We start from the raw sequence: 23667 nt of genomic DNA on the forward strand, positions 1-23667 counted from the left end.
ATCAGTTTTCGGTTATTTGTAAAAGCCACGTTAGAAATCTTTACAGTTGTGAGGAGTTTTAAAGTAAATTAAGACATTAACAATGATCTAATTTCTTGTGAACGTGCATCATGCAACCTTCATTTAAACCTCTGAAAAATAAAAAGCTGCCATGTGATTGTAGAAAGGTGCTTTATTTCTGCAAATTATATATCTTCTGAACTTTCATCATGGCACTAAAACAAGGGAATGTACATAAAAACACTCCATTTGTATAAAACAATAAATGCACATTTTGATTTACTGTACAACAATTACCACAAGTAGCAAAAGGAGAAATAACTAAGATTGCTGCAGTTGTGTGGCTTACTTGAAATAGTAAACCATCAAGTATGTAAACCACAGGGTTGTCGGAAAAAAAACAAAAACAGAATAAAGACAAAACCAAATAACCAATAAAACTTGGATAAGGATTATAGATACAGTAAAGGCCACCGGATACTATTCAAAAATCCAATTCATCACAGACACATCATCAAAAGCTCATCAGCTGTATTTAAAGCTCATAATGGCACAGTTATCGCAATGTAATCAAGCCATATTCATTCTAATACTTGGCAAATTAAATACTAGGCAAATAGAGTTCATAATGGAACAAATATTGATGTTTTCTGGAACAAAAAAACAAAGACAACCTGTGTGCAGTTTTTAGTTTAAAAAAACAAACATATTTTCCTCATGATCAGGATACCTTAAAGTGCACGAAGACTCGCAAAAGTTTAAAAAAATATATAAGTTTGGATCAAAATTCAACTTAATGGAAAAAACTCAATTGGCTTAAACAGATGAAAAGATATTTTTGAATAAATACCCTATAAATATTAAGATTACGACAACCAGCGGAATGCAGTTAATGAACACTACCAAATATGGTGTGTTTGCATGTAATTCACCTCAGTTAGTTACAAAAATAAATACAATGGCAACAATACAAATGAAAAAATTCAAACTAAAAACTATTTTTAATTCATACAGTGCTTTCAGGAGTTCTTCTCGAAATATTCTGGCCCATCAGAAGACCGACAGTGGTTTATTCTAAGCAGCAAAACTCAGTGCACAAATAAAGAGCAAACAGAAACAGGTTTCGTAGAAATGAAAAATAAAGGGAAAGTCCGTTCAATATTACTGGACTATTAGTTTGCTCCACAGAAATCACAGCTGGCAAACCCTTTTTGAGGAATAAGTTTATGTCTTATATGCTAAATTATTTAGATGCAGTTGCTGAGCTCACATTCAGAAGCAGCAGACTAAAACAGCTTATTAAAACCTACATAGAAAGGCTTTTTTTTCTGCTTGAGCAGCTAACTTTCAACTATTTCAAACAAAAGTAACCCACTCTGTAAAAGGTTCTGCAAAGTCCGTCTCTCTTCTTAGCACTTGATTTATTATGGTGTTCCCGGGGAACCAGAACTAGAAAGTGGAGATAAACTGGTTAAATGGGGATACAGTGCATCATCTAAATATTAAAGTCATTCTGAGGACTTCACTGCAAACAAATTCAAAAAAGTAGTTTTCCAGTGAATTCAGAGCATCTGTATGACAGGTTATTGTTAAAAACACAAACAGTGTCACCCTAAGTGATATGAAGGCAGGAGCAGCAGCAGTAGGTAAACGTGACTTAACATTCCCGGGTCTTCCTTCACATCACAGACCTGGACATCCTTCCTGAGCTTTCCTCTCCTACCTGCTCCAAAACCATTACTCTTCCTAAGCATTATACACCTGAGTAGTAGCAGAGGTGGGTATTGTGGCGCTGTTCAGTGTCGACGTTGTAGAAGGCCGCTCCCTTCTCACGTATCTCGGCTTCCTCACTTCAGAAGGGAAACAAAATAATTAAACTTGCACTGAAAACTACATTGTTCTGACATTAAGAATTTTGCTCAGAAGCGTTTAAAGTTGAGGAGCGGTTTAGGCCATAAGGACAGTAGTCATCACTCAGCTTGAGCACACTGGATTTAAATGGATATTGTACAGAAAATACATTGAGGTTTGTGACTAATGTGAAAAAGTTTGAGGTATATGAATACTTTTGCAAGGCTCTGTATGAGCAGTCTAATATTTTCCTGACTGAACCTCACATGATTTAAAGTAATCTGAAGGATTCCTGCATGACTTTTTCTGAAAACTGTACTGGAGGTATTCGACGCAACTCTAATTAAAAGAGAAACAGTTGCAAAAGGTATGCAGCAATGCCAACAATTTTAAGGATTGCTTAGTATCTGAAGGCAACAATTAAACCTGCTGAGCCAGTCCTCAGAACAGATACTTTACTAACAGTGCTGTCTTACCTGATGAAGACGGGATCATAACTGCCTAGAAGGGATAAAAACAAAAGCCATGAGCCTCTTTATAATTTATGTCAAATTAAAATGTTTGAAAGAAAAAAAAAAAAAAGACTTACTGTCTCGTTTGGCTGAAATATAAAGGCTGTGAATATGAACAAAAAATATTCATAAAATAAATCAAAAGAAAATACTAGAGCCAACTGACATTGTTGTGTTTTTCCTCTGAGGCTCGTTCGTCCTCCTCAGCGTGTCAGAAACGTGCCGTGCTCACCTTTGTTTCTCCGGTAGAAAAAGCCAGGCAGCCGGTTGGAGCGTTTGAGGTAGAAAAAGGAGGCAACAGTGAGGATGAGGAACATACTGATCAACAGAGTTCCCAGAAGGACAGAGGCCGCCACACCTGGGCCTCCTGCACCCAAACAAGAAACAAGCCCAACTTAAAATGCTGCCAAGACTCACATTGAGCGAGGAACTGGGAGTTTTAATCCACCCTTCTTACCAATTTTAGGAATGACAGTAGTTACAGTTGTGTGGTTTTTACGCTCCAATGTGTAGTCTAGAAGTCACACAAAGTCCAGTTATATATCCATTCAAACCCATAGAGTACAATCAAATGAAAAAGGCCTTACTGTATGTGCAGACAGTTACATTCTCTAAATCCACCGCTGTCGACTCACAGAATATGCAGACTGTGTTGCTGTTCTCCAGCACACGATAGAAGCAACCTGGAGAATATAAGCAGACGATATTTCACCATATACCAGCTTTGATATTACAAGTTCAATGAAAACTACAAAACTGAAGAAATTATAATAAAGGTTCAAACTAACACCATAGATCAAATGCTTTTTTTTTATTTTAATGTTCTTACAATTTTTTATTAAAGTCTCCATGAATACAGGAACGGCTTGAAGCTTCTGAAGAACCAACGAGTGAAGGTACTAAAAAGCTCCAGGAACTTAAAGGTCTTGATGCCCCTTGATAGTTTTTCACATTTTTTTTATTTTACAACCACAAACTTCAATGTATTTTGTTGGTATTTTATATGAGCAACAAAGTAGCACATATAACCGAAGTGGGAGAAAAATGCTAAATTGTTTTAAAAAACATTTAGAAATAAACTTCGAAAAAGAGTGACATACATGTCTTCAGGCCCATGTAAAGGTTATACCTTCAAATAATATTCAGAGTAATCATATGCCTTCAAAAGTCACTAAAATAGAGATGACATGGCCTCCATATATACTAGATGGCCGAACAAGAGGAGCATTAGCGTCCATATAGGGGGCATAGCCAACATGGGACAGAAGGTGCTCTGGTTTGATGAAAACAAGATTGAACTTTTTGGCCTACATGTAATAAATGTATATTTCTGGTACCACAAACACCACATATCACCCTGAGCGCACCATCCCAATGGTGAAACATTAATAGCAGCATCATGCTGCAAGGAAGCTTTTTTCCGGCCGGGATGGGGAAACAGGTCACAGTTAATCATAAGATGGTTGGGGTGAAATTCAAAAGACTGGACTGAGGCGGTATTTCACATTTCAGCAGGAGAGCCGCCCTAAACATACAGGTCCTTCTCAAACAATTAGCATATTGTGATAAAGTTCATTATTTTCCATAATGTCATGATGAAAATTTAACATTCATATATTTTAGATTCATTGCACACTAACTGAAATATTTCAGGTCTTTTATTGTCTTAATACGGATGATTGTGGCATACAGCTCATAAAAACCCAAAATTCCTATCTCACAAAATTAGCATATCATTAAAAGGGTCTCTAAACGAGCTATGAACCTAATCATCTGAATCAACGAGTTAACTCTAAACACCTGCAAAAGATTCCTGAGGCCTTTAAAACTCCCAGCCTGGTTCATCACTCAAAACCCCAAACATGGGTAAGACTGCCGACCTGACTGCTGTCCAGAAGGCCACTATTGACACCCTCAAGCAAGAGGGTAAGACACAGAAAGAAATTTCTGAACAAATAGGCTGTTCCCAGAGTGCTGTATCAAGGCACCTCAGTGGGAAGTCTGTGGGAAAGAAAAAGTGTGGCAGAAAACGCTGCACAACGAGAAGAGGTGACCAGACCCTGAGGAAGATTGTGGAGAAGGGCCGATTCCAGACCTTGGGGGACCTGCGGAAGCAGTGGACTGAGTCTGGAGTAGAAACATCCAGAGCCACCGTGCACAGGCGTGTGCAGGAAATGGGCTACAGGTGCTGCATTCCCCAGACCTGGGCTACAGAGAAGCAGCACTGGACTGTTGCTCAGTGGTCCAAAGTACTTTTTTCGGATGAAAGCAAATTCTGCATGTCATTCGGAAATCAAGGTGCCAGAGTCTAGAGGAAGACTGGGGAGAAGGAAATGCCAAAATGCCAGAAGTCCAGTGTCAAGAACCCACAGTCAGTGATGGTCTGGGGTGCCGTGTCAGCTGCTGGTGTTGGTCCACTGTGTTTTATCAAGGGCAGGGTCAATGCAGCTAGCTATCAGGAGATTTTGGAGCACTTCATGCTTCCATCTGCTGAAAAGCTTTATGGAGATGAAGATTTCATTTTTCAGCACGACTTGGCACCTGGTCACAGTGCCAAAACCACTGGTAAATGGTTTACTGACCATGGTATCACTGTGCTCAATTGGCCTGCCAACTCTCCTGACCTGAACCCCATAGAGAATCTGTGGGATATTGTGAAGAGAACGTTGAGAGACTCAAGACCCAACACTCTGGATGAGCTAAAGGCCGCTATCGAAGCATCCTGGGCCTCCATAAGACCTCAGCAGTGCCACAGGCTGATTGCCTCCATGCCACGCCGCATTGAAGCAGTCATTTCAGCCAAAGGATTCCCGACCAAGTATTGAGTGCATAACTGTACATGATTATTTGAAGGTTGACGTTTTTTGTATTAAAAACACTTTTCTTTTATTGGTCGGATGAAATATGCTAATTGTGTGAGATAGGAATTTTGGGTTTTCATTAGCTGTATGCCAAAATCATCCGTATTAAGACAATAAAAGACCTGAAATATTTCAGTTAGTGTGCAATGAATCTAAAATATATGAATGTTAAATTTTCATCATTACATTATGGAAAATAATTAACTTTATCACAATATGCTAATATTTTGAGAAGGACCTGTACAGCCAGAGCTACAGCGGAAAGGTTTAGATCACCTTTCTGTACGTGTTTCTGTGTTAGAATGGCCTAGTCAAAGCTAAGACCTAAACGTAATCTGTAAAAAGACTTGAAAAGCTGACTGAGCTAGAGCCTTTCTACAAAGAAGAAAGACCAAAAATTTAAGTTTCTAGATGTGCAAAGCATGTAGAGACGATCCTCCAAAAGACCTGCAGCTGTACGGCAGCAAAAGGTGATCCTACAAAGTACAGACAAATGCAGGGGGCTGAACATATATCACACTTTCATATTTAATTTGAAAAAACTTTAGAAAACCACAAATTATTTTCCTTCCACTTCACGATTATGCGCTACATTGTGCTGGCCAATAATAAAAACTGTAAAGATTGTGGTTGTGATGTGACAAAATGTGGAAAACTATAAACTACTTATGATTTACAACCACATTACCTGGTTCACAGTGAGTGTCATTTGAGCATGAATTGTTCACTTTCTGTTTCTCTCCACAGCACTCCAGTGAGTTCTGATGTAGGGCCTGTGAGCAGAGGACCAGGCAACGGAGTTATAAAGCTGTGCAACATGAACTGAGTGCATCAACAGCAGTTTAACATCCATTCTTTACCTTCGTTACAGGTGTCTCCGGTTTGATCAGGATCACAGAGGCAGCCAAGACCAAAAGGAATGACAAACCCATACTTGAACCCTTCGGGATGAAACATACTTTATGCGTCAATCTCACAAAGCAAGACACACCTTTACTCAGAAACTCTCATCACCTTTTTTTTGTACTCCTTATAGAAAAACATATCTGAACATGCAGAAACCTGTAATGACTGGGAAAAACATGACCAGCGCATCTCCACTGGTGTAATTGTTAGAGAAATAGTTTTGATTGAGAAGCCGCGACTCTATTCAGAAAAAAATATATATTGCCAAAGAGACATTTTTATAATACTTTTTATCATCAGTGCAATAAAGCCATCAATAACCATCAACGCATTTTAAGACCAACCATCTCGAGTTCAGTGACACAAAAAGCTGCAGGAAAAAGTTGAAATTATTAATTATCTCTTGCACAATGTTTTTACCCTATGACATTATTTAGATGTTAATAAATGACAGCTGTAGTTATACTGTATAAGAAAAAACGTATAAAAGAATATTATTATTATTATTATTGATGTATTGTATTTTGAATTTGCTTTCCATTTTTAAAAAACTAAAATGACGATACTTCAGAAATCCTTCGGAATAATTGCTTGAGAAAAAAAAGGTTTAAGATGTTTGTACAAATATTTTTTTAATTAAACATAAAAGTGGCAAATTCATGTGTTTCTCTTTTTAATATGCAGTATATCCACCTATTTTGGACCTCAACCAAGATCTCACTGTTTTCCTTTTAGAATATGACTGACAGTCTGGCTCTAATTGAGGGTTTACCACTGCATCCTGCATGTTTATTGTTTGTAATGTTACTACAAATAAATAAAAATTCAATCAAATATTTACATGATTAAACAGTGATTCATAACATTCTTTTTTTCTTTGAGGTCTGGCATGCAGATTCTAAAATTAACTTGTATAAAAAAAAAAAAAATTATTTTAAGGAACATTTTGGTTTTGTCGTGTCCTGTCCTGGCAAATATTACAGAGAAATGCCTGCTTTAAGATCCTTGGGTGTACAGGTAACTGTTGACTTGTACTTGCATCTATGTTTTGTGCATGTCTAATGTGTTTGTTTGTTAATGTGCACATAAATGGAGGAGAAAGTTGTTTTGTTGCATACTTGTGGGAGTAATCGAAGAGGGGTCAACACCACCAATGCAGTTAGTTATCATCAGACTTCATGTATGCATTGCAAAATCCATGAACAAGGTGGTAGTTTGAGTCCAACAGAAATTGACGAGATTACAAAATAAAGTTATTACAAAATCTCCATTTATCTGCTTGTTTTGGTCGACTGTGTTTTATCAAGTCAAAGATCAACACAACCATCTTCCAGGAAATTTTAGAGCATTTCATGCTTTCATTTGCTGACTAACTTGAAAAACCATCTATTCAAGGAACAGGGTGTAAGATGATGCATTTATGGTGTGCAAAAACTAGTGGGAGATTTCACTTTTGAGATATTTATTGAACAAGAAAAAGAAGACAGATTTAATAAGCAGACTCCTATTAAAATGATCAACACTAATATATTATTATGACAGCGAATTTATTGTCACTGTGCTGATAAACCAAATAAGGATTTTTTTTTTTTTTCTTGCAACTACATTTGACAACTATTCCAAGACTCTTTATTTCTTATGGGCGGTGGAAAAAAATAAGACAACCCTTAACTATGCATTGATGAAAACAAGGCCTGGTCTATTTTCAATACTCCTAATAAAAAAAATAAGATTCCTATTAAATGTGCCTTGCTTTGCATTGTTAAGACTAGCTACTTTTATGAAAACATATGTATGTTACAAGGCTACAGTAAACACAAGCTAGTAAACTGCTGTCTTAAGCGTGCGTCATGCATCATGTGACATCTGAACCCTGGTTGTTGTGTACAAAAACAATGTAAACAGAGGAGCGGCAGGTTAGCGTCTGCGGGCTGATGTACCAGGTGTTGAGCTAGCTAGCACCTGCCATGTGATTACGCAAAAAACCTGAAAGTACGAGCAGACAGATCTGAAACATCAAAACCAGCGATCCAGATGTAAATCAATTTGTTTCACCTTATCAGGTTAAACTACAGGGACAGAATCGGCTGCTGCTCGGTGCTGCGTTTAGAAACGTAAAAAGTTCACTCACCAGCCAGGCGGCTTCGGCCTCATTAGTCTCACCTGTGTGGGTTAAAAACCCGCTGGTCTGGTCTGCAGCAGATCTCTTACCACAGTCAGCGGTGTGCGTTGGTGGATTTGTCATGGACCCAACTCTGCAAACCCCTGATAATCCTACGACTCAAAAATTCTCGCTTTGAAAATATGGAACGCTCACTTCCGGGAGCGCTTTTCAAAATAAAGTTTAGACGCCACCGACTGCTAGTGCATGTTGCGCCTCTCAAGATGTGACACCCATGTAAGAACGTCTAGGTCAGTGGTCCGGCCCAAGCGGCAAGTTGGAAGTACTCAAGGGCCAAAATGTATTTCTTGTACATCATTTTATTGTGAATTATTTTCTTTATACAAGCAGAAAAGAACTATGTATTGTAGGTCAGAAACGGGGTCTCAGACCTTTGCTTTAATAAACATTTAATACATAGGTGTGCCCAATTGTTTGTTTTGTTTTTTTGTAAAAAAAAAAAAAAAGATGCTGGATGTTTGTGGTTCTACTTTCTGTGATATTGAAATGAAAGCAAAAAATCGTGGCTATAATACAAAAATATATTTTGCGTTGTACCTAAAATGTTTTGAAAGTCAGTCAGTCATTTTCTACCGCTTATTCCATAGTGGGTCACGGGGTAGCTGGTGCCTATCTCCAGCAGTCTACGGGCAAGAGGCGGGGTACACCCTGGACAGGTCGCCAGTCCATCACAGGGCAACACACAAACAACCATGCACACACTCATTCATACACCTAAGGGCAATTTAGAGAGACCAATTAACCTAACAGGCATCTCTTTGGACAAACTCCATGCAGAAAGACCCCCGGTTGGGAATTGAACCCAGGACCTTCTTGCTGCAAGGCAACAGTGCTACCAACTGCGCCACCGTGCAGCCCTGTTTTGAAAGTGTGATCCTAAAAAGATACAAAAAGTGTCCAACTGTGTCAGCTCCATCTGCTGGGAGGCCAATCTTGTGCCTTTCTTTAACTGCAGTCGGTGGCTACACCAAATTATTTCAAGGGCTTCAAAGAGCCCCCTGGCCACACTTTGGACTCCACTGGTCTTGATCATATGCAACAAAAGTGTACACATATATATTCAGGTCTGCACATCGACTAAGCCAAAATAACACATCCTGTGCATGCTTAAAGGCAAAATGTTACATTTTGCTTTAATCATTATTTGTGCAGTAGGTCTATTGTATTTATCCAAGTTCATCGAACATCATCATCATCATCATCATCATTATTATTATTATTATTATTAATATATCTAGAACAGACCGTATAATGACATTCTAATCAATATACGTCTCTGAACCACAGTAAACAAGCTACTTTAAGGTTATCCTGTTTTGTAAGATGCCTTGCCTCTAACCTAAAATTATGTATGTCTTGTTTTAAATAAGAGTTACTATTCCAAAAGAATAAATAGAGACATGGTTAGTAAGTTCAGAGAAAAAACAGCCCTACCAAACGGTCCTTTGTTTCATTTGTTTTAATGACCGTAAGGTCGTCTCACGTCGTACGTCGGCTCTTTTTCGACGGTCCGTAAACGCATCCTCAGCTCGTACTGAAAGTTTAAACAGCGGGAAATTTAAGCAGCTGATAGCTAAAATATTTTCTCAAAGACCCAGGGACCTGTGAGTTGATTCAAATACATATTAGCGTTATTTATGTCATCTACAGTTTAGATTTTAGACTTTACATATATGTGGAAAACTCTGTTGTAACATTTTTAAACTAAGCCTTCTCTGCTTGACTGAAATAGCATAGCAAGCTAGCATCTACAAACTACAGCTAACTGTTGTCCTTTCCAGCAGGAAACCAAACACAATGAGTTATGTGAGGAACATAAAGGAAATGTTGAACATACCAGCTGGAACCAGGGGGTTAGCCATTATTTCGTTTATTCTATGTTTAGAAGATTTATTTTCTATTTATTCTTATTTTTTTCCTGTCAACCAATGTGGATACATAAGCTGCTATTTTGCGTTAAATTTATACAGTAACATTTTGTTTTGTTTTTTTTATTTCCAAACTTCTCAGCTTCGTAGTTAATCTGTGGTTGTTTATTTCCCCTCAACGAACTACATGACGGCTGCTAACAAATGGGCAGAAATGTGGCCACCAATGGATACTCGAGTTTGACAGATTCCCAGCTTTTCTTTGGGTCACAGTTGTGGCATGAACATTCCCAGGGTATGTCTCAGGATATGAGTATTTCATCCAGAAACTCCCAACAAAGTTCACAGGAGGTGAGTGTCCTTTCCAGTATGAAAATATTTCATAAGTTAGAACAATATTTTAAAAGTTGATTTATTTCAACTTAATTTATGAAGTGAAACACATTAAATGGGTTAATTACACACAGAATAATGTTTTAAAGCCTTTATTTCTGTTAAACATGATGATTTTCCACTTACAGCTCATTAAAACATGACATTTAGTATTAGAATATTATATATACAGTAGACCAACAAAAGTAAAAAAAAAAATAGGTTTGCCAGCTTAAAAGTACATTTTGAAATAACAAAGACATTCAAGAACAGATGAGAAACAAAATAACTGACATCGGTCAGCATGGAAAAATGTTACAAAGCTGTTTTTAAGGTCTTTGGGGTTGAAATGTAACCCAGCATTCACAACTGGAGAAAAGATGGAACAGCAGTAATCCTTTCCTGACCTATCAAAGTTACTCAAAGAGTCGATCGACGACTTTTCCAGGAGGTCACAAAAGAACCCAGAACAACATCTGAAGCACTGCTTGCCTTACGAAGCGTAGTAAAGGTCAGTGTTCATCATTTAACAATAAAAAAAGACACTGGGCAAAAATGGGATCCATAGGAAAGTTGCTTGACAAAACCCCCTGCTGACCAAAAATAACTTACAGGCCCTTCTCATTTTTGCCCCCAAAAAGCTTGATAACTTCAGCAGTCTTAATTCTTCGACTGTTTATTTAATTTTGAAAATTATTGCCATTTAAAGGAAAATCTGGGGTTTGAGATGAAAGTCATACATGAGATAAACTGTTGTTTTTTTATTGCCATTTTAAGGGAAGTGACCCAACAATTTTAAAAAGATACACCTCTAAACCTCTCCTGTTTGGAGACCTGAAGGACAAAACAAGAACCTCAAGCTTGCTTGACAAGTTTGAAGAGGACAAGAAAAAAGCAAAAGAAAAACATGACAGGTGAATCTTGGAACCATAAAGTTGATTCAGTCTGTTGATTACAAATATTCTACCCAATTACTTGTTTGTTTATTATCAATCTTTCCTATTTTCTTTTAACAGGGATCAATTTGTTAAAGAATCCCAACATATTAAAGAAACTCTCATCAATGTAAGTGCACCTGGACAGCCATTCTGGGTCCATCATATTGCTTCTGTCCCCCAACGGTTTAAAACATGCACATTTTTTCAGATTGAACAACTGGTGGCTGGCACTGAGAAAAATACAGCTGTGTGCCAAACAATCTTTGAGAAATTTGACAGTTTTGCATCATCATGTAAGTTTTATGCACGTTTCTTTCCTTTTCTGCATTTTCTGGTCTGGATTTATGAGATGGAACAAAGACAGAGGTCGGGCGACCTTCTCATGGCTGCACCCCAGACTCCATCCACAGTCTTTAATGATGCCTGTTAGACTGTTTTAAGTTTTGTGTTGACTTAAGCATCAAGTTGGTATGCTTCTTGGTGACTGGCTGCTAACCTAGCTGGGGTACATCCTGTGTCTCACTCAGTGTCGCTACTTTGATAAGAATAAAAAAAAAAAAAACGTGGAGTAAAAATGGAAGAATAAAAAAACAAGGTGCAAACATTTGTGTTTTCCAGTGGAGGGTGCTGTTTGCCCAATTATTACAATTCACACATACAAAACTCCCAAGTTATCCCTTATTTCTGTACATTTTGCATCAGAGGAGATTTGTATTCATGCCTGAGTTTTACTAAAATAATTGGACACCTTTTAGAGTTTAAGTCTGGGAAAGTATACAGTTTTTACATAAAAATGTGATGGAAGCTTGTATTGTACATAACACAGTTTGACAGACAGAAAATATTATTTTAAGAGTCATGACTGATTCCCAAAGAACTATTAGCTGAAATCTTGGCATGCAACAGATGATCAGCTGAAGGATGATGCATCTTTCCTGAGGCAGGTCTTTGCTGGACTTAAAGATACTGATCAGTTTTTGTAGATGTTTCTTTTTAATTTGACACTTGCTCATTGTTCCCCTCAGAGAGGCCTTCATACAGCACTGATACCTATAGAGCAAGACCAAGATCTTTATTATTACAAAAAATGTCTAACTCCTTGGAAGTACAAATAAATTAGGGGTGGTTTAAACTGTGTCACTGATATGTACAAGCTTACATTCATTTTGAAATGAACTGACTTCAGTGTTAGTGACGTTGTCTGTCTTTTCACTATCTATTACCCTAGTGAAAAACAGTTTGGAGAGCCTACAGAGGGACATTTCCCAGATGTGTGAGAGTTTGGTAGACAAATTAAGCTCTCAGAAGGAAGTAATGACAGAGCTGGAGGAAAAACTGCAAAAGGTCTGTGATTTATCATATAATGTATTTTTTGACAGAGGTAGAAACGGATCATTGTTTGATCCATAATGAGCATAAATGTTTTTTTTTTTTAGAATGGGGAAACCACAGCAGAGCTGGAAACACAACTGAAAAGCTTAAAGAATAGTCTGGAGTGTCTCAGAGAGGAGCAGGAAAGAGAACAAAAAATGCTGGAAGAGGCCCTGAAGCTGCTCACCTCTCTTGTCCCCAATCCTTCAAATAAACCCAGTCCTAAAGGGGCAATAGACAGTGCCGTTCAAACATCTCCGGAGCCTGAACAGTCTGTGCACCACATTCTGCAGAACAGCCAACCTGAGGGCACACAGCTTTCAAGTGCACCGAACAACCTTAGTCCCATTCAGGTTTACAGGCGTGTCTTTGGAAGAAGAAAACTCAAACTGAAGGGCCTGAGGCGCAAAAAGCGGCCGCTCGTGCTCTCCCAGAGGAGTAAGCAGTCGGTCCCAGATGAAAACAATGAACCTATGAATCCTTGTAAGAAGCCACAGATAATATCAGGACCCCTTCACGAGCGCTGTGATCAGAACACCCTGGCCGAACAGAGTCTTAGCTCAGGCAGTCCGACACCAGCGAAGAGAGGAAGTAGAGCCGACATGGCCGCAGGATGTTTCATCACCCCGCTGAGCTGCTGGTCCCAGGACAGCAACAACTCCGAATGCCTCGCTGCCATTGAACCCATCCTGGAGAGACTGTCAGCTGATTCAAAGATGGGGACCCCAGTAAAACATGTAGACTTCTGGCAGTTGTTCGAATCTGAGTTAGACTTTTAGACAAAAAGTTAAAGCTCTAAGCACTCTTGTTCTCATTGCTGAATAGTAGTCAAATCTGTTCATTTAAAACAATATTCATTATTACTTTGAGTAGATTTTTTTCTGAAAAGAAGGATAACTTAAGAGTATATATCTTAATATAAGAACTGTGAAATTTCAGAATGACCCTCAAAATATTTCACACACTAATTTAAATGGTTATGTTTTTTTCTGCTTACAATAAAATATTGTTAAGTTTTACATTTCTGTATAATCTATTTCAAATATAGTTCCAGTTTGAGTGAAAATGAACAGATAATTAACAAATCAGAGTTCTTTGTGTCATTTGATTCTCGCTGATAAGGCCCAAATCATTTTGTGACCAACGTTTGAATTTAGAGTACATGTCTATCATCTACTTTAATGTTATAATAAATTAACATGTTTTAGTGTTTGGTTTCTGTGCTAGAACTCTTTACTAAAAGTTATAAATATATGTAAGTCCATATTAGTAAGAGTACTTCACTTTGTCCATCTATCCATCCATATATTCATCTTATTTCTAGTGATATGTCTGTCAATTTATCAACAGATCACTTTGTCTATTATTTGTCCCCATAATCCACCCTACATCTGTCCATATCTGCTCCACATCCTCCAATCCATCCTCTACTTGGGCTTTTGGGAGGTTTCATACTTAAACGTAGGCTAGTGGAGAAATATCTGCCAAAACTACATATTTAACTAAAAGAAAAACATAGTAAGTTATAAAAAAGGCTAGAACAGGAAGGTGAGAATTTGCAGGAGCCCTGAAAACAGCAGATACTTGCATGTAACAATGAAGTTAGAAAAATTTATGACTTTGCATAATCAAGCTACAGCAACCATCCTCCAAATAAACTGCATATTTATTTCCAAAAACAATTACATTTTTATTCAGCTTCAGCAAGCATACCAGAAATAAACAGCTCAAAGACTATAATGTAAAATGTTTAATTTCTAAACTATCAGCAGGTGCTTTCTGCATATGGGTTGCCACATTGTACTTGTAGTCATCAAAAACTTAAGGGTCTTTTCTCGGGAAGTCCGAATCCAAGTTCGTCTCATATGTTGTATCAAAGAAATGCATGTCGTTATTAATCATGATACATGTAAAGGGAATCACTTTTTTATATTTCTAAAAAACAAGCTGGTCTGAATATTGACTGTGCAGCTGTAAGATTCAGTAAATCCTCTCTGCATGTGCAACACACACATTAAACAATATTTACAAATGACATTTCTGCCTACCAAAGTACATTCAAGCCATTAAGCACATAATCTATTCCACACAGCGTGTTGAGACGTTTTCTGTCTGAAAAAATGAATGCCTTTGACCCAAAAATAAGGGCTTTAATTTCCCCCACTCAAACTCGGGTCTGACTGACAGCTGTGGATCACAGTTTGATTAAGTCGGACGGTGGAGACATGAGTCCCCTCGGGTTGAGACTTGCCACCAAGCAGACATCATAGTTGTCATGCATCAGTGCACGCCGGGTCACCACTGTCCACCGGTTCTCCCATGGATCCAACTCCAGTATGTCCTTTGTTATGTCATCATGACGATCTGAGACGGGGGAGATGAAAGACAAAGAAATTTAGTCGCATCTTGAAACAAATTTCCAAATGTCAGCGTAAATGTTATGCCTGTACCTGCTCCTTTGTAATATCCGCACACATAAATCTTTCCTCCCACAACCCCTGCATTAGAGGCATTAGTACGCAGTGAGAGCTGGGGACATGGGAGAGGAGGTCCATCCCTCCAGTAATCGCCATCTGGGTTGTAGATCTCTACAGCATTCAGACAATGGCGTGACTGTCCACGGTCCATGCCCTCACATCCTATTCCTCCTGCAAAACACGCAAGCACCAATAACCAAACCACTACTGATGATAGCAATATTAGGGACTTGCTTGGTTCTTTGCTAGTTTGTCAGTGTGGAGCCTTTCTGTGCCTGAATGACTCAGGGCAGATCTATGCGCTAACCAAAACTTTGAGAAACTATCAGATAACTTGAAAGGATTTTGCCTGAAATCCCTTTTAAACAGAACTATTAATTATGGCAGCTTTGAAGTAAAATATAAAAAGAGGAATGCCTTTTTATATAAAAACACAGGGCCTTGCAAAAGAATCTTGCCACATTAAGACCACAAACCTTGATGTATTTTATTAGAATTATATACAGGTCCTTCTCAAAATATTAGCATATTGTGATAAAGTTAATTATTTTCCATAATGTAATAATAAAAATTTAACATTCATATATTTTAGATTCATTGCACACTAACTGAAATATTTCAGGTCTTTTATTGTCTTAATACGGATGATTTTGGCATACAGCTCATGAAAACCCAACATTCCTATCTCACAAAATTAGCATATTTCATCCGACCAATAAAAGAAAAGTGTTTTTAATACAAAAAACGTCAACCTTCAAATAATCATGTACAGTTATGCACTCAATACTTGGTCGGGAATCCTTTTGCAGAAATGACTGCTTCAATGCGGCGTGGCATGGAGGCAATCAGCCTGTGGCACTGCTGGGGTCTTATGGAGGCCCAGGATGCTTCGATAGCGGCCTTTAGCTCATCCAGAGTGTTGGGTCTTGACTCTCTCAACGTTCTCTTCACAATATCCCACAGATTCTCTATGGGGTTCAGGTCAGGAGAGTTGGCAGGCCAATTGAGCACAGTGATACCATGGTCAGTAAACCATTTACCAGTGGTTTTGGCACTGTGAGCAGGTGCCAGGTCGTGCTGAAAAATGAAATCTTCATCTCCATAAAGCTTTTCAGCAGATGGAAGCATGAAGTGCTCCAAAATCTCCTGATAGCTAGCTGCATTGACCCTGCCCTTGATAAAACACAGTGGACCAACACCAGCAGCTGACACGGCACCCCAGACCATCACTGACTGTGGGTACTTGACACTGGACTTCTGGCATTTTGGCATTTCCTTCTCCCCAGTCTTCCTCCAGACTCTGGCACCTTGATTTCCGAATGACATGCAGAATTTGCTTTCATCCGAAAAAAGTACTTTGGACCACTGAGCAACAGTCCAGTGCTGCTTCTCTGTAGCCCAGGTCTGGGGAATGCGGCACCTGTAGCCCATTTCCTGCACACGCCTGTGCACGGTGGCTCTGGATGTTTCTACTCCAGACTCAGTCCACTGCTTCCGCAGGTCCCCCAAGGTCTGGAATCGGTCCTTCTCCACAATCTTCCTCAGGGTCCGGTCACCTCTTCTCGTTGTGCAGCGTTTTCTGCCACACTTTTTCCTTCCCACAGACTTCCCACTGAGGTGCCTTGATACAGCACTCTGGGAACAGCCTATTTGTTCAGAAATTTCTTTCTGTGTCTTACCCTCTTGCTTGAGGGTGTCAATAGTGGCCTTCTGGACAGCAGTCAGGTCGGCAGTCTTACCCATGATTGGGGTTTTGAATGATGAACCAGGCTGGGAGTTTTAAAGGCCTCAGGAATCTTTTGCAGGTGTTTAGAGTTAACTCGTTGATTCAGATGATTAGGTTCATAGCTCGTTTAGAGACCCTTTTAATGATATGCTAATTTTGTGAGATAGGAATTTTGGGTTTTCATGAGCTGTATGCCAAAATCATCCGTATTAAGACAATAAAAGACCTGAAATATTTCAGTTAGTGTGCAATGAATCTAAAATATATGAATGTTAAATTTTCATCATGACATTATGGAAAATAATGAACTTTATCACAATATGCTAATATTTTGAGAAGGACCTGTATGATAGACCAATACCAAGCATCACAAGCCACGTAGAAAGAAAGTTAAAGAGAAAGAGTTTGCAAATACAAACAAGAAAACATGCAGGTTTTTATTCATCCAGACCAGTGTAATTAATTGCCTTCAGACACTACTTAACTAGTAAATAGAGTTCACCAATGTGTAATTTAATCTCAGTATAAATCCAGCTGCTCTGGGTTCTATTGCTGTAAATCTGGTTTTGGTGTTTCTGGTCTGGTTTGTGACTGGGTGGCATGGTTCTGGAAGTGGAAATGAAGGTCAAGTGTTTTTTGTTGATCCCCTTAAGAGCGTGGTTTATGAATTAACTCCCAACCCCACACCAGCCCTGTTTCCTTCCAGGCTTTCTTACTTTTTGCACCGAAGTTACTTCATTTGCAAATAACAGTTCATTTATGCAACTTTTCTTGCTGTGGACTCTTCATTCCTGCACAAGTATTGTTGCCCCCTCCCTCTGTACCGCTAGACTTCCTTGGGAAACATAACAAACATTATCAGAAGCTTTGACCATGTTAAAAAGCACTGTTCAATCCATCATTCTAAGATGGCCGGAGTAAGGGACAACTGTAAACTTACCAAGACATGGCCATCAGCCTGAACTGACAGGTCAGCAGGAAGAGCAGGAACAGCCAGGAGGCCCCTGGTAACTCTGGGGGACCTCCAGAGATCACTCTACACTCTACAAATCTGGCCTTTATATAAGACTCGCAAGAAGAAAGACGAGGGGAAAAGAAGGCAATAAAGCATCCTATTTAACATTTGCCAAAAGCCATGTAGGTGGAAATGGATACAGGTAATAACAAGACAACCCTAGAAGACAACCTGGTAGAGGATGCAAAAAAATTTAGACTGGGGGATTGACGGTTCACCTTCCAGCATTGGAATGAGGCCTCAACCAAAAGCCACAGCCAAAATGGAGTGTTTTAGATCTATGCAAAATTATGTGTTAGAGTGGCCCAGTCAAAGACCAAACCTAAATCCAATTTCTGTGGCCGGACATGTTCATAGACTCCATCCAATCTGACTTACTTTGCTTTTTTCAAAGAACAGGCAACATTTCAGTCTCTAGAAGTCAGGGCAAAGCTGGTAAAGATGTATCCCAAAAGATGTATAGTGGTTCTACAAAGCACTGAAAACATGTACTCTACACTTCGGAGATTTGTTTTTTAAAAACAGGTTTTGAAAACCATGTATCATTTTCCTTCTGCTTTACAATTATGCACTACTTTGTATTTGTCTATCACATAAACAGCAATAAAATGCATTGACGTTTGTAGTTCTAAAGCAGCAAAATGTAAAGGGGTGTGAATATGTTTGCAAGGAACTACATGCATGTAATAAGACTAACAGTGAAGGGAAATATGCAACGTAATCGTTCCATGTTTTAACCAGTTTAACCAGTCCAAAACATACCTACCTATAACAAAGATTTCCCCATTCAGCACTAAAGCGCTGCAGCGGTACTTGGAGTACTTCATTGGAGCAAGCTCTGTCCATTTGTTTGTGTTTGGATGGTACTCCAGGAGGCGGTTACTAAGACGGTCCGGCTCATCATCCATGCGGTATGACTAGAAGGTTGAAGTGGAGCGGAGAGTGACATAACAAAGCAGGTGCAGACTCAATAACAAGCTGCCAACAAAAGTCTCATGCTCTAAGTTTCACATAACAAGAGAAAGGTGTTAATACCTGTGGGGTGCGGCCAGCCAACACATAAAGGCAGTCTTTCATTCTGACAACACTGTGATAGGCCAAAGGCAAAGGCAGTGGTGCTGCACTCCGCCAGGGCCCTCCCTGCAGAGACCACCGCTCCACACAATTTGTTATGAGTAACTGGTTCTTCAGCTTCATCTGCCCCCCCAAGAGGTACAGCGTGTCTCCCAGAGATCCTAGGGCATAGGAGTCCCGGTACTCTGCTGATGTTAGATGTTCCCAGCTTCCCTGAGCTTCCACTTTATACCTGTAAACCCAGTCAGAGCGCAATGAGTTTTCACAGGACAAACAAGCATTCTGCTGGAAACAGTGTCACCTTATTCTTACCGGTAGATTTCAACGGTCATATCTTTCTGTCGGGCCATTCTGCGTGCACTGGCTTCTCCTGCTACAATAATGTCATTTCTTTCAGTTACAACTCCAGCACACACATACCCCAGAGCATCTCCATAGCGAGGGGAGGTGAAGTAGTAGGCTCGGCCGGTGGAAGGGGCAAAGCAAAAGCTGCGCTCTGTGTAGTTGCCATACCTTGACCTGATCCCTCCACCATCATTACCAACACAAAGCAGAAGATCTGTGGTTTCCATTCCGTACCTCAGCTTGAGTTCGCGTGGTGCAGTTGAAGGATTCATGGTTGTAGACTCCAGAGCTTCATTCAGCATCTCCAGACATTCAGCATCAGCCAGCAAAGCTGTGTTCCTCTTCATGGCCTCTCTTAAGTAGTCAGGGTTTATCAGCGGCAGACGGACTTTCCTCAGAAGTTCTGGTAGATGCCGAATACGGACCTCCCCATCCATCAGGGGGTTGTGTTTGACCCAGTATAGAACAACATCTAAGATAGTTTCTTCTCTTGTTACATTAAGATCATCAGAACTCAGGAGCTTTCCAAGCTGATGGGCCTCCAGCTCTAGAACCTCTTCACTCTGGCAGACTTGGACAAAGTGCTGCCTCAGGAAGCGCTGAGCGTGATCAGCCAGCTCCTCTGCACCAAGGTCACGGGCAAAGTAATACACACCGAGACAGTTGGAAGCATCCATGTTCTCAGTCATGTGCTGCCGACAATGTGCAAAGACATCATCCATCTGCAGGAGAAAAGCTGCAATTGATATACCCTGCACATTGTCATTAGTGAGAGGAAGATCTGAGGTGTACATGTAGTTCAGGAGGAGGCCCAGGCTGTCTGCAGGCGTGTCACGCAGGAATATTTCTCTGTTACTGCACTCCCGCAAACCACACGTGAACATAACACGGAAGTATGGGCTGAAGGCGGACAGAATGACTCGGTGGCAGGGGAAGCTGATGCCCTCAGCGACTAGCACCACGTCCGTCAGATGTTCAACCTCTCTCATCTTCCGCAGCTGTTCGAGCAGCACCAGCCCATGTTTGGCAGTAAAATCCATTTTTTTCTAAATCTATCAGGAAACTGATTATTTACAAGTAAACACAGGGAACTTCAGACAACCAAAACAAGTAGCGAGGTGGTTCCTGAAAGAGAAAAATAGAGACTGAGGATCAATATATATATTCAGTACACTAACTCTATCATGCACACTTAATGTATACAGGTGCTCATTGTACACTAAAACATTTGCAGTGATTACTCCGAAAGATAAATTATTTATCATGTTTAATCCAAATTTGTTATTTGTGAGTTCGAATGACTGCCTCATAAGTGAATTTTAAGGATGGAAATATTCTTTTCTCTCTTCATCGCTGAATATAGTGCCATTCTCCCTTTTTGCAAACACTCCCACATCAAGTGGAAAAAGCCTTAAAACAAATGCATATTTTATTGCCTCCGCAAAATCTCAAACTGAACATTTGAGAAACATCCACCAGATAAGGAAATGTTTGGTACAAAGTTTGAAAACATTTTTTTAGAGAGGTTGTTGGAGCACCTGTTGCTCAGTGTGAAGAATAGTTGTCTTGCAGTCAATAAGTTGTGGGTTTGATTCCAGTTTCCTCCCCTGTTTTTGGGCAAAATGCTTAACCCCAAGTTACCTACCAAATTGCATACTGGTGCATTAATGTTTGTGCATTTCTGAATGTGGCTCTGATGTAAAAGCACTTCAAGTGGTTGATATGACTAGAAAAGTGGCAAAAAGTTCAGTTAATTTACTGCATGTTTAAAAAAAAATATGATCACCAGATATCATCCACACGTTTATCCATCCTGTAAAGGAATATTTAAATAGGAAATCCATGACTTCTTGTTTCCCTGAGTTATAAATATGAGATGACACAGAGGCACATTTGTCAACAAAGTAGTGAAAGAGGACATGCCAGCTGGGTCTGGCAGTTTACGCCCACTGCTAAGTATGATGGAGGGTCTGTGATGCTGTGGGCCTGTTTCTCCTTTAAAGACCCAGAGAACCTGATTAGAAATCATGAAATAATATTTTTGAATTAAAAGGAGATTTTCAACAAAATCTTATAGGCTTCTCCATAAAAAATATAAAATGGGTCTTTTAGCAGGGATTGTGATCCCGACCAAATGATTATCTAGGACTGCTGACCATGCAACCATGGCTCTGTGGTCATCTCAATCCTGAGACATAGGTCCTATAGAAAACCTCTAAGGTGAACTGAGTGGTGACACATGACTCTGGATGGTCTACTCCAACCTTGTGAAATGTGGGACTATTTTTTTGTTTACTGAATGTGTGTAAAAAGTTAAATGTTGGATTTTTTTATGTGAAATTTGAGGTTTTTTTTATATACTATATATCTACCAGGGGAGCCAATGGGTTCCGATGGTGGTGATTCTGTTTACAAGTAATATATGCTAAAAAAAACAAAAAATGAATTGTTCTCTGTAATACATCAGTACAATTCACTCAATGGAGGCCTCAATACTAGATTCCCACTCTAAACTTAGCAAAATGGATTTCATTTTTAGCCCGTTTAGTTGATTTTTCAAAACAACAGGAGGAAAATCCTATATAAAAATAACTGGAACAAAAAGTAATGGAACACTATTTTTTTCTATAAAGGTCTCGGTTGATTAGAAAAGGAGTGCAGCTGCGAGGGAAGGAAAGAAACTGAAGTTGAACTGAAGAAATGGGAGAATTGGCTGATGGAACACAAAAGGAACAAGCGAGCCGAATTTAAATACCAAAATAAAGCAAAACAGTCCCAGAGATCATGACATAGAGTATGTAGAATTTATGTTAAGTATTCATTGCAAATTAGAGAATGTCCCAGTTGCATGTTTAGACATAAAAACATAAAATCTAAACACCAGTATAATAACTGGTGCAACAACCTTTGTATTTGTAAAGAGCTGCAATCACTCTCACTTTAGAACAAATAACCTCCACTTTTTACTGAAATAAGTTTATTTTATGCTATTATTACTACTTGTTTTGCACATCTACCTTGATCTTCTTTGATTGCACATTTTTTCATAATTATCTGCACCCTACTTGTGTGTTACTAAGAGCTGCTGTGACAAGTTGATTTCTCCATTGTGAGATCAATCAAGTCTATCTTATCTTATCTTAATGCCCCCTATCTTAAAAAAAATAGTCGTCTTGCAAGCCACCATACATTTTTCATAGAAATGTCGCTAAAGTGGTTTTACTCTTCCCATCATAATGTTTTGCTTGAAAGTCTAATTCCCTGTTCCTTATAAAAATCTACATTTCTTTGTTGAAAAGAAAAAAGAAAAATAAGTTGCATGGATGTGACTGGATTTTTGTTTTGGAAATCTAATACAGTAAATTAGTCACATAATTTTTCAGTCATGAGATAGTTTAAGAGCAAAGTGGTTTTGGCAGTCTTATTAACATATCAGGTTTTATAAGACATTTGATTTGGATAAATCCTGACAAAATATATTTTTAAAAAATCAATGGAAAGCTAAAGAAAGACTTAAAAGAAACCAAATCTGTTGTATCGACAATCACGCTTTTTATTGTAATCAATCTAATGTCTAAATTAGTCAAAGTAAACTTTGTAAAGTGAAATAAACATCTTACCAACGTCATCTGGCTTTCTTGACTCACTGATTTCGGTTCGGTCTATGAAGGCCGGTAAATATCCATGTTTTTCTTCAGGTCACACGTGTTGTTGATGTTGCCGAATGTGCAAGTCAGAAGGCTCAGAGAGATCTGAGCAAAATGGATAGCCAAGGTATGTAACCCCTTCTGGTGCTGCTGCCCTCTGAGCTGTGGGCCCAAAAATAGACAGACAACGTTGTTGCTGGCAGTAAGTGGGTCAGAGGAGTTTGACTTATGTAGAAAAATTTATATTTTGAAGCAGTCAGGATGACAAATCTAATAAAAATTGTTTTAATTTGTACATTGCCGTATTTGCCCAGTATCTCTCCCTGTTTGCCATAATTCTCCTTCTAGTCTCTTCACCTTTGCCATGTGCATGCAGTTCTGGAAGAGATGAAACCTTTGCTCTCAGCTCGGATTCAGATTTCATGACAGCACTTTCCCAATAACTCAGTACAACATGTTTCTTCACAGGTTTCAGATTTTTTTTTAAAGCTTGAACAATAAAGTTTAACCCTCATCATTCCA

At 39.0% G+C, this 23667-nt stretch overlaps 3 protein-coding genes across 4 annotated transcripts; 1 reads left to right on the plus strand and 2 right to left on the minus strand.

Annotated features, from left to right (window-relative positions):
* Positions 1–154: 154 nt before the first annotated feature.
* c20h1orf159 (chromosome 20 C1orf159 homolog) lies at positions 155–8468 on the minus strand. 2 transcript variants are annotated; one of them, XM_047346354.1, is made up of 9 exons: positions 8262–8468; positions 6085–6165; positions 5913–5997; positions 2951–3046; positions 2821–2877; positions 2596–2730; positions 2441–2466; positions 2328–2352; positions 155–1850 (listed from the first exon to the last, which is right to left on the minus strand). In XM_047346354.1, the coding sequence occupies exons 1-9, from the start codon at positions 8373–8375 to the stop codon at positions 1747–1749; spliced, it is 723 nt and encodes a 240-aa protein (XP_047202310.1). In that variant the 5' UTR covers positions 8376–8468; the 3' UTR covers positions 155–1746. The 2 variants fall into 2 exon arrangements, with proteins under 2 accessions (XP_047202310.1, XP_047202311.1); XM_047346355.1 differs by having other exon boundaries at positions 8294–8449.
* Positions 8469–9829: 1361 nt separating this feature from the next.
* Positions 9830–13931, plus strand: LOC124856770 (interactor of HORMAD1 protein 1). Its single transcript, XM_047347589.1, has 9 exons — positions 9830–9916; positions 10094–10165; positions 10393–10531; positions 11001–11063; positions 11330–11466; positions 11569–11617; positions 11699–11783; positions 12719–12834; positions 12927–13931. The coding sequence occupies exons 2-9, from the start codon at positions 10110–10112 to the stop codon at positions 13638–13640; spliced, it is 1359 nt and encodes a 452-aa protein (XP_047203545.1). The 5' UTR covers positions 9830–9916; positions 10094–10109; the 3' UTR covers positions 13641–13931.
* Positions 13932–14509: 578 nt separating this feature from the next.
* Positions 14510–23240, minus strand: kbtbd12 (kelch repeat and BTB (POZ) domain containing 12). Its single transcript, XM_047347587.1, has 6 exons — positions 23119–23240; positions 19466–20623; positions 19115–19385; positions 18846–18996; positions 15312–15509; positions 14510–15225 (listed from the first exon to the last, which is right to left on the minus strand). Exons 2-6 carry the CDS (start codon positions 20536–20538, stop codon positions 15056–15058), a joined length of 1863 nt encoding a protein of 620 aa, XP_047203543.1. The 5' UTR covers positions 20539–20623; positions 23119–23240; the 3' UTR covers positions 14510–15055.
* Between the last annotated feature and the right edge of the window lie 427 nt (positions 23241–23667).

The sequence above is a fragment of the Girardinichthys multiradiatus genome, chromosome 20 (genome assembly GCF_021462225.1).
Source record: "Girardinichthys multiradiatus isolate DD_20200921_A chromosome 20, DD_fGirMul_XY1, whole genome shotgun sequence".
NCBI lineage: Eukaryota > Metazoa > Chordata > Actinopteri > Cyprinodontiformes > Goodeidae > Girardinichthys > Girardinichthys multiradiatus.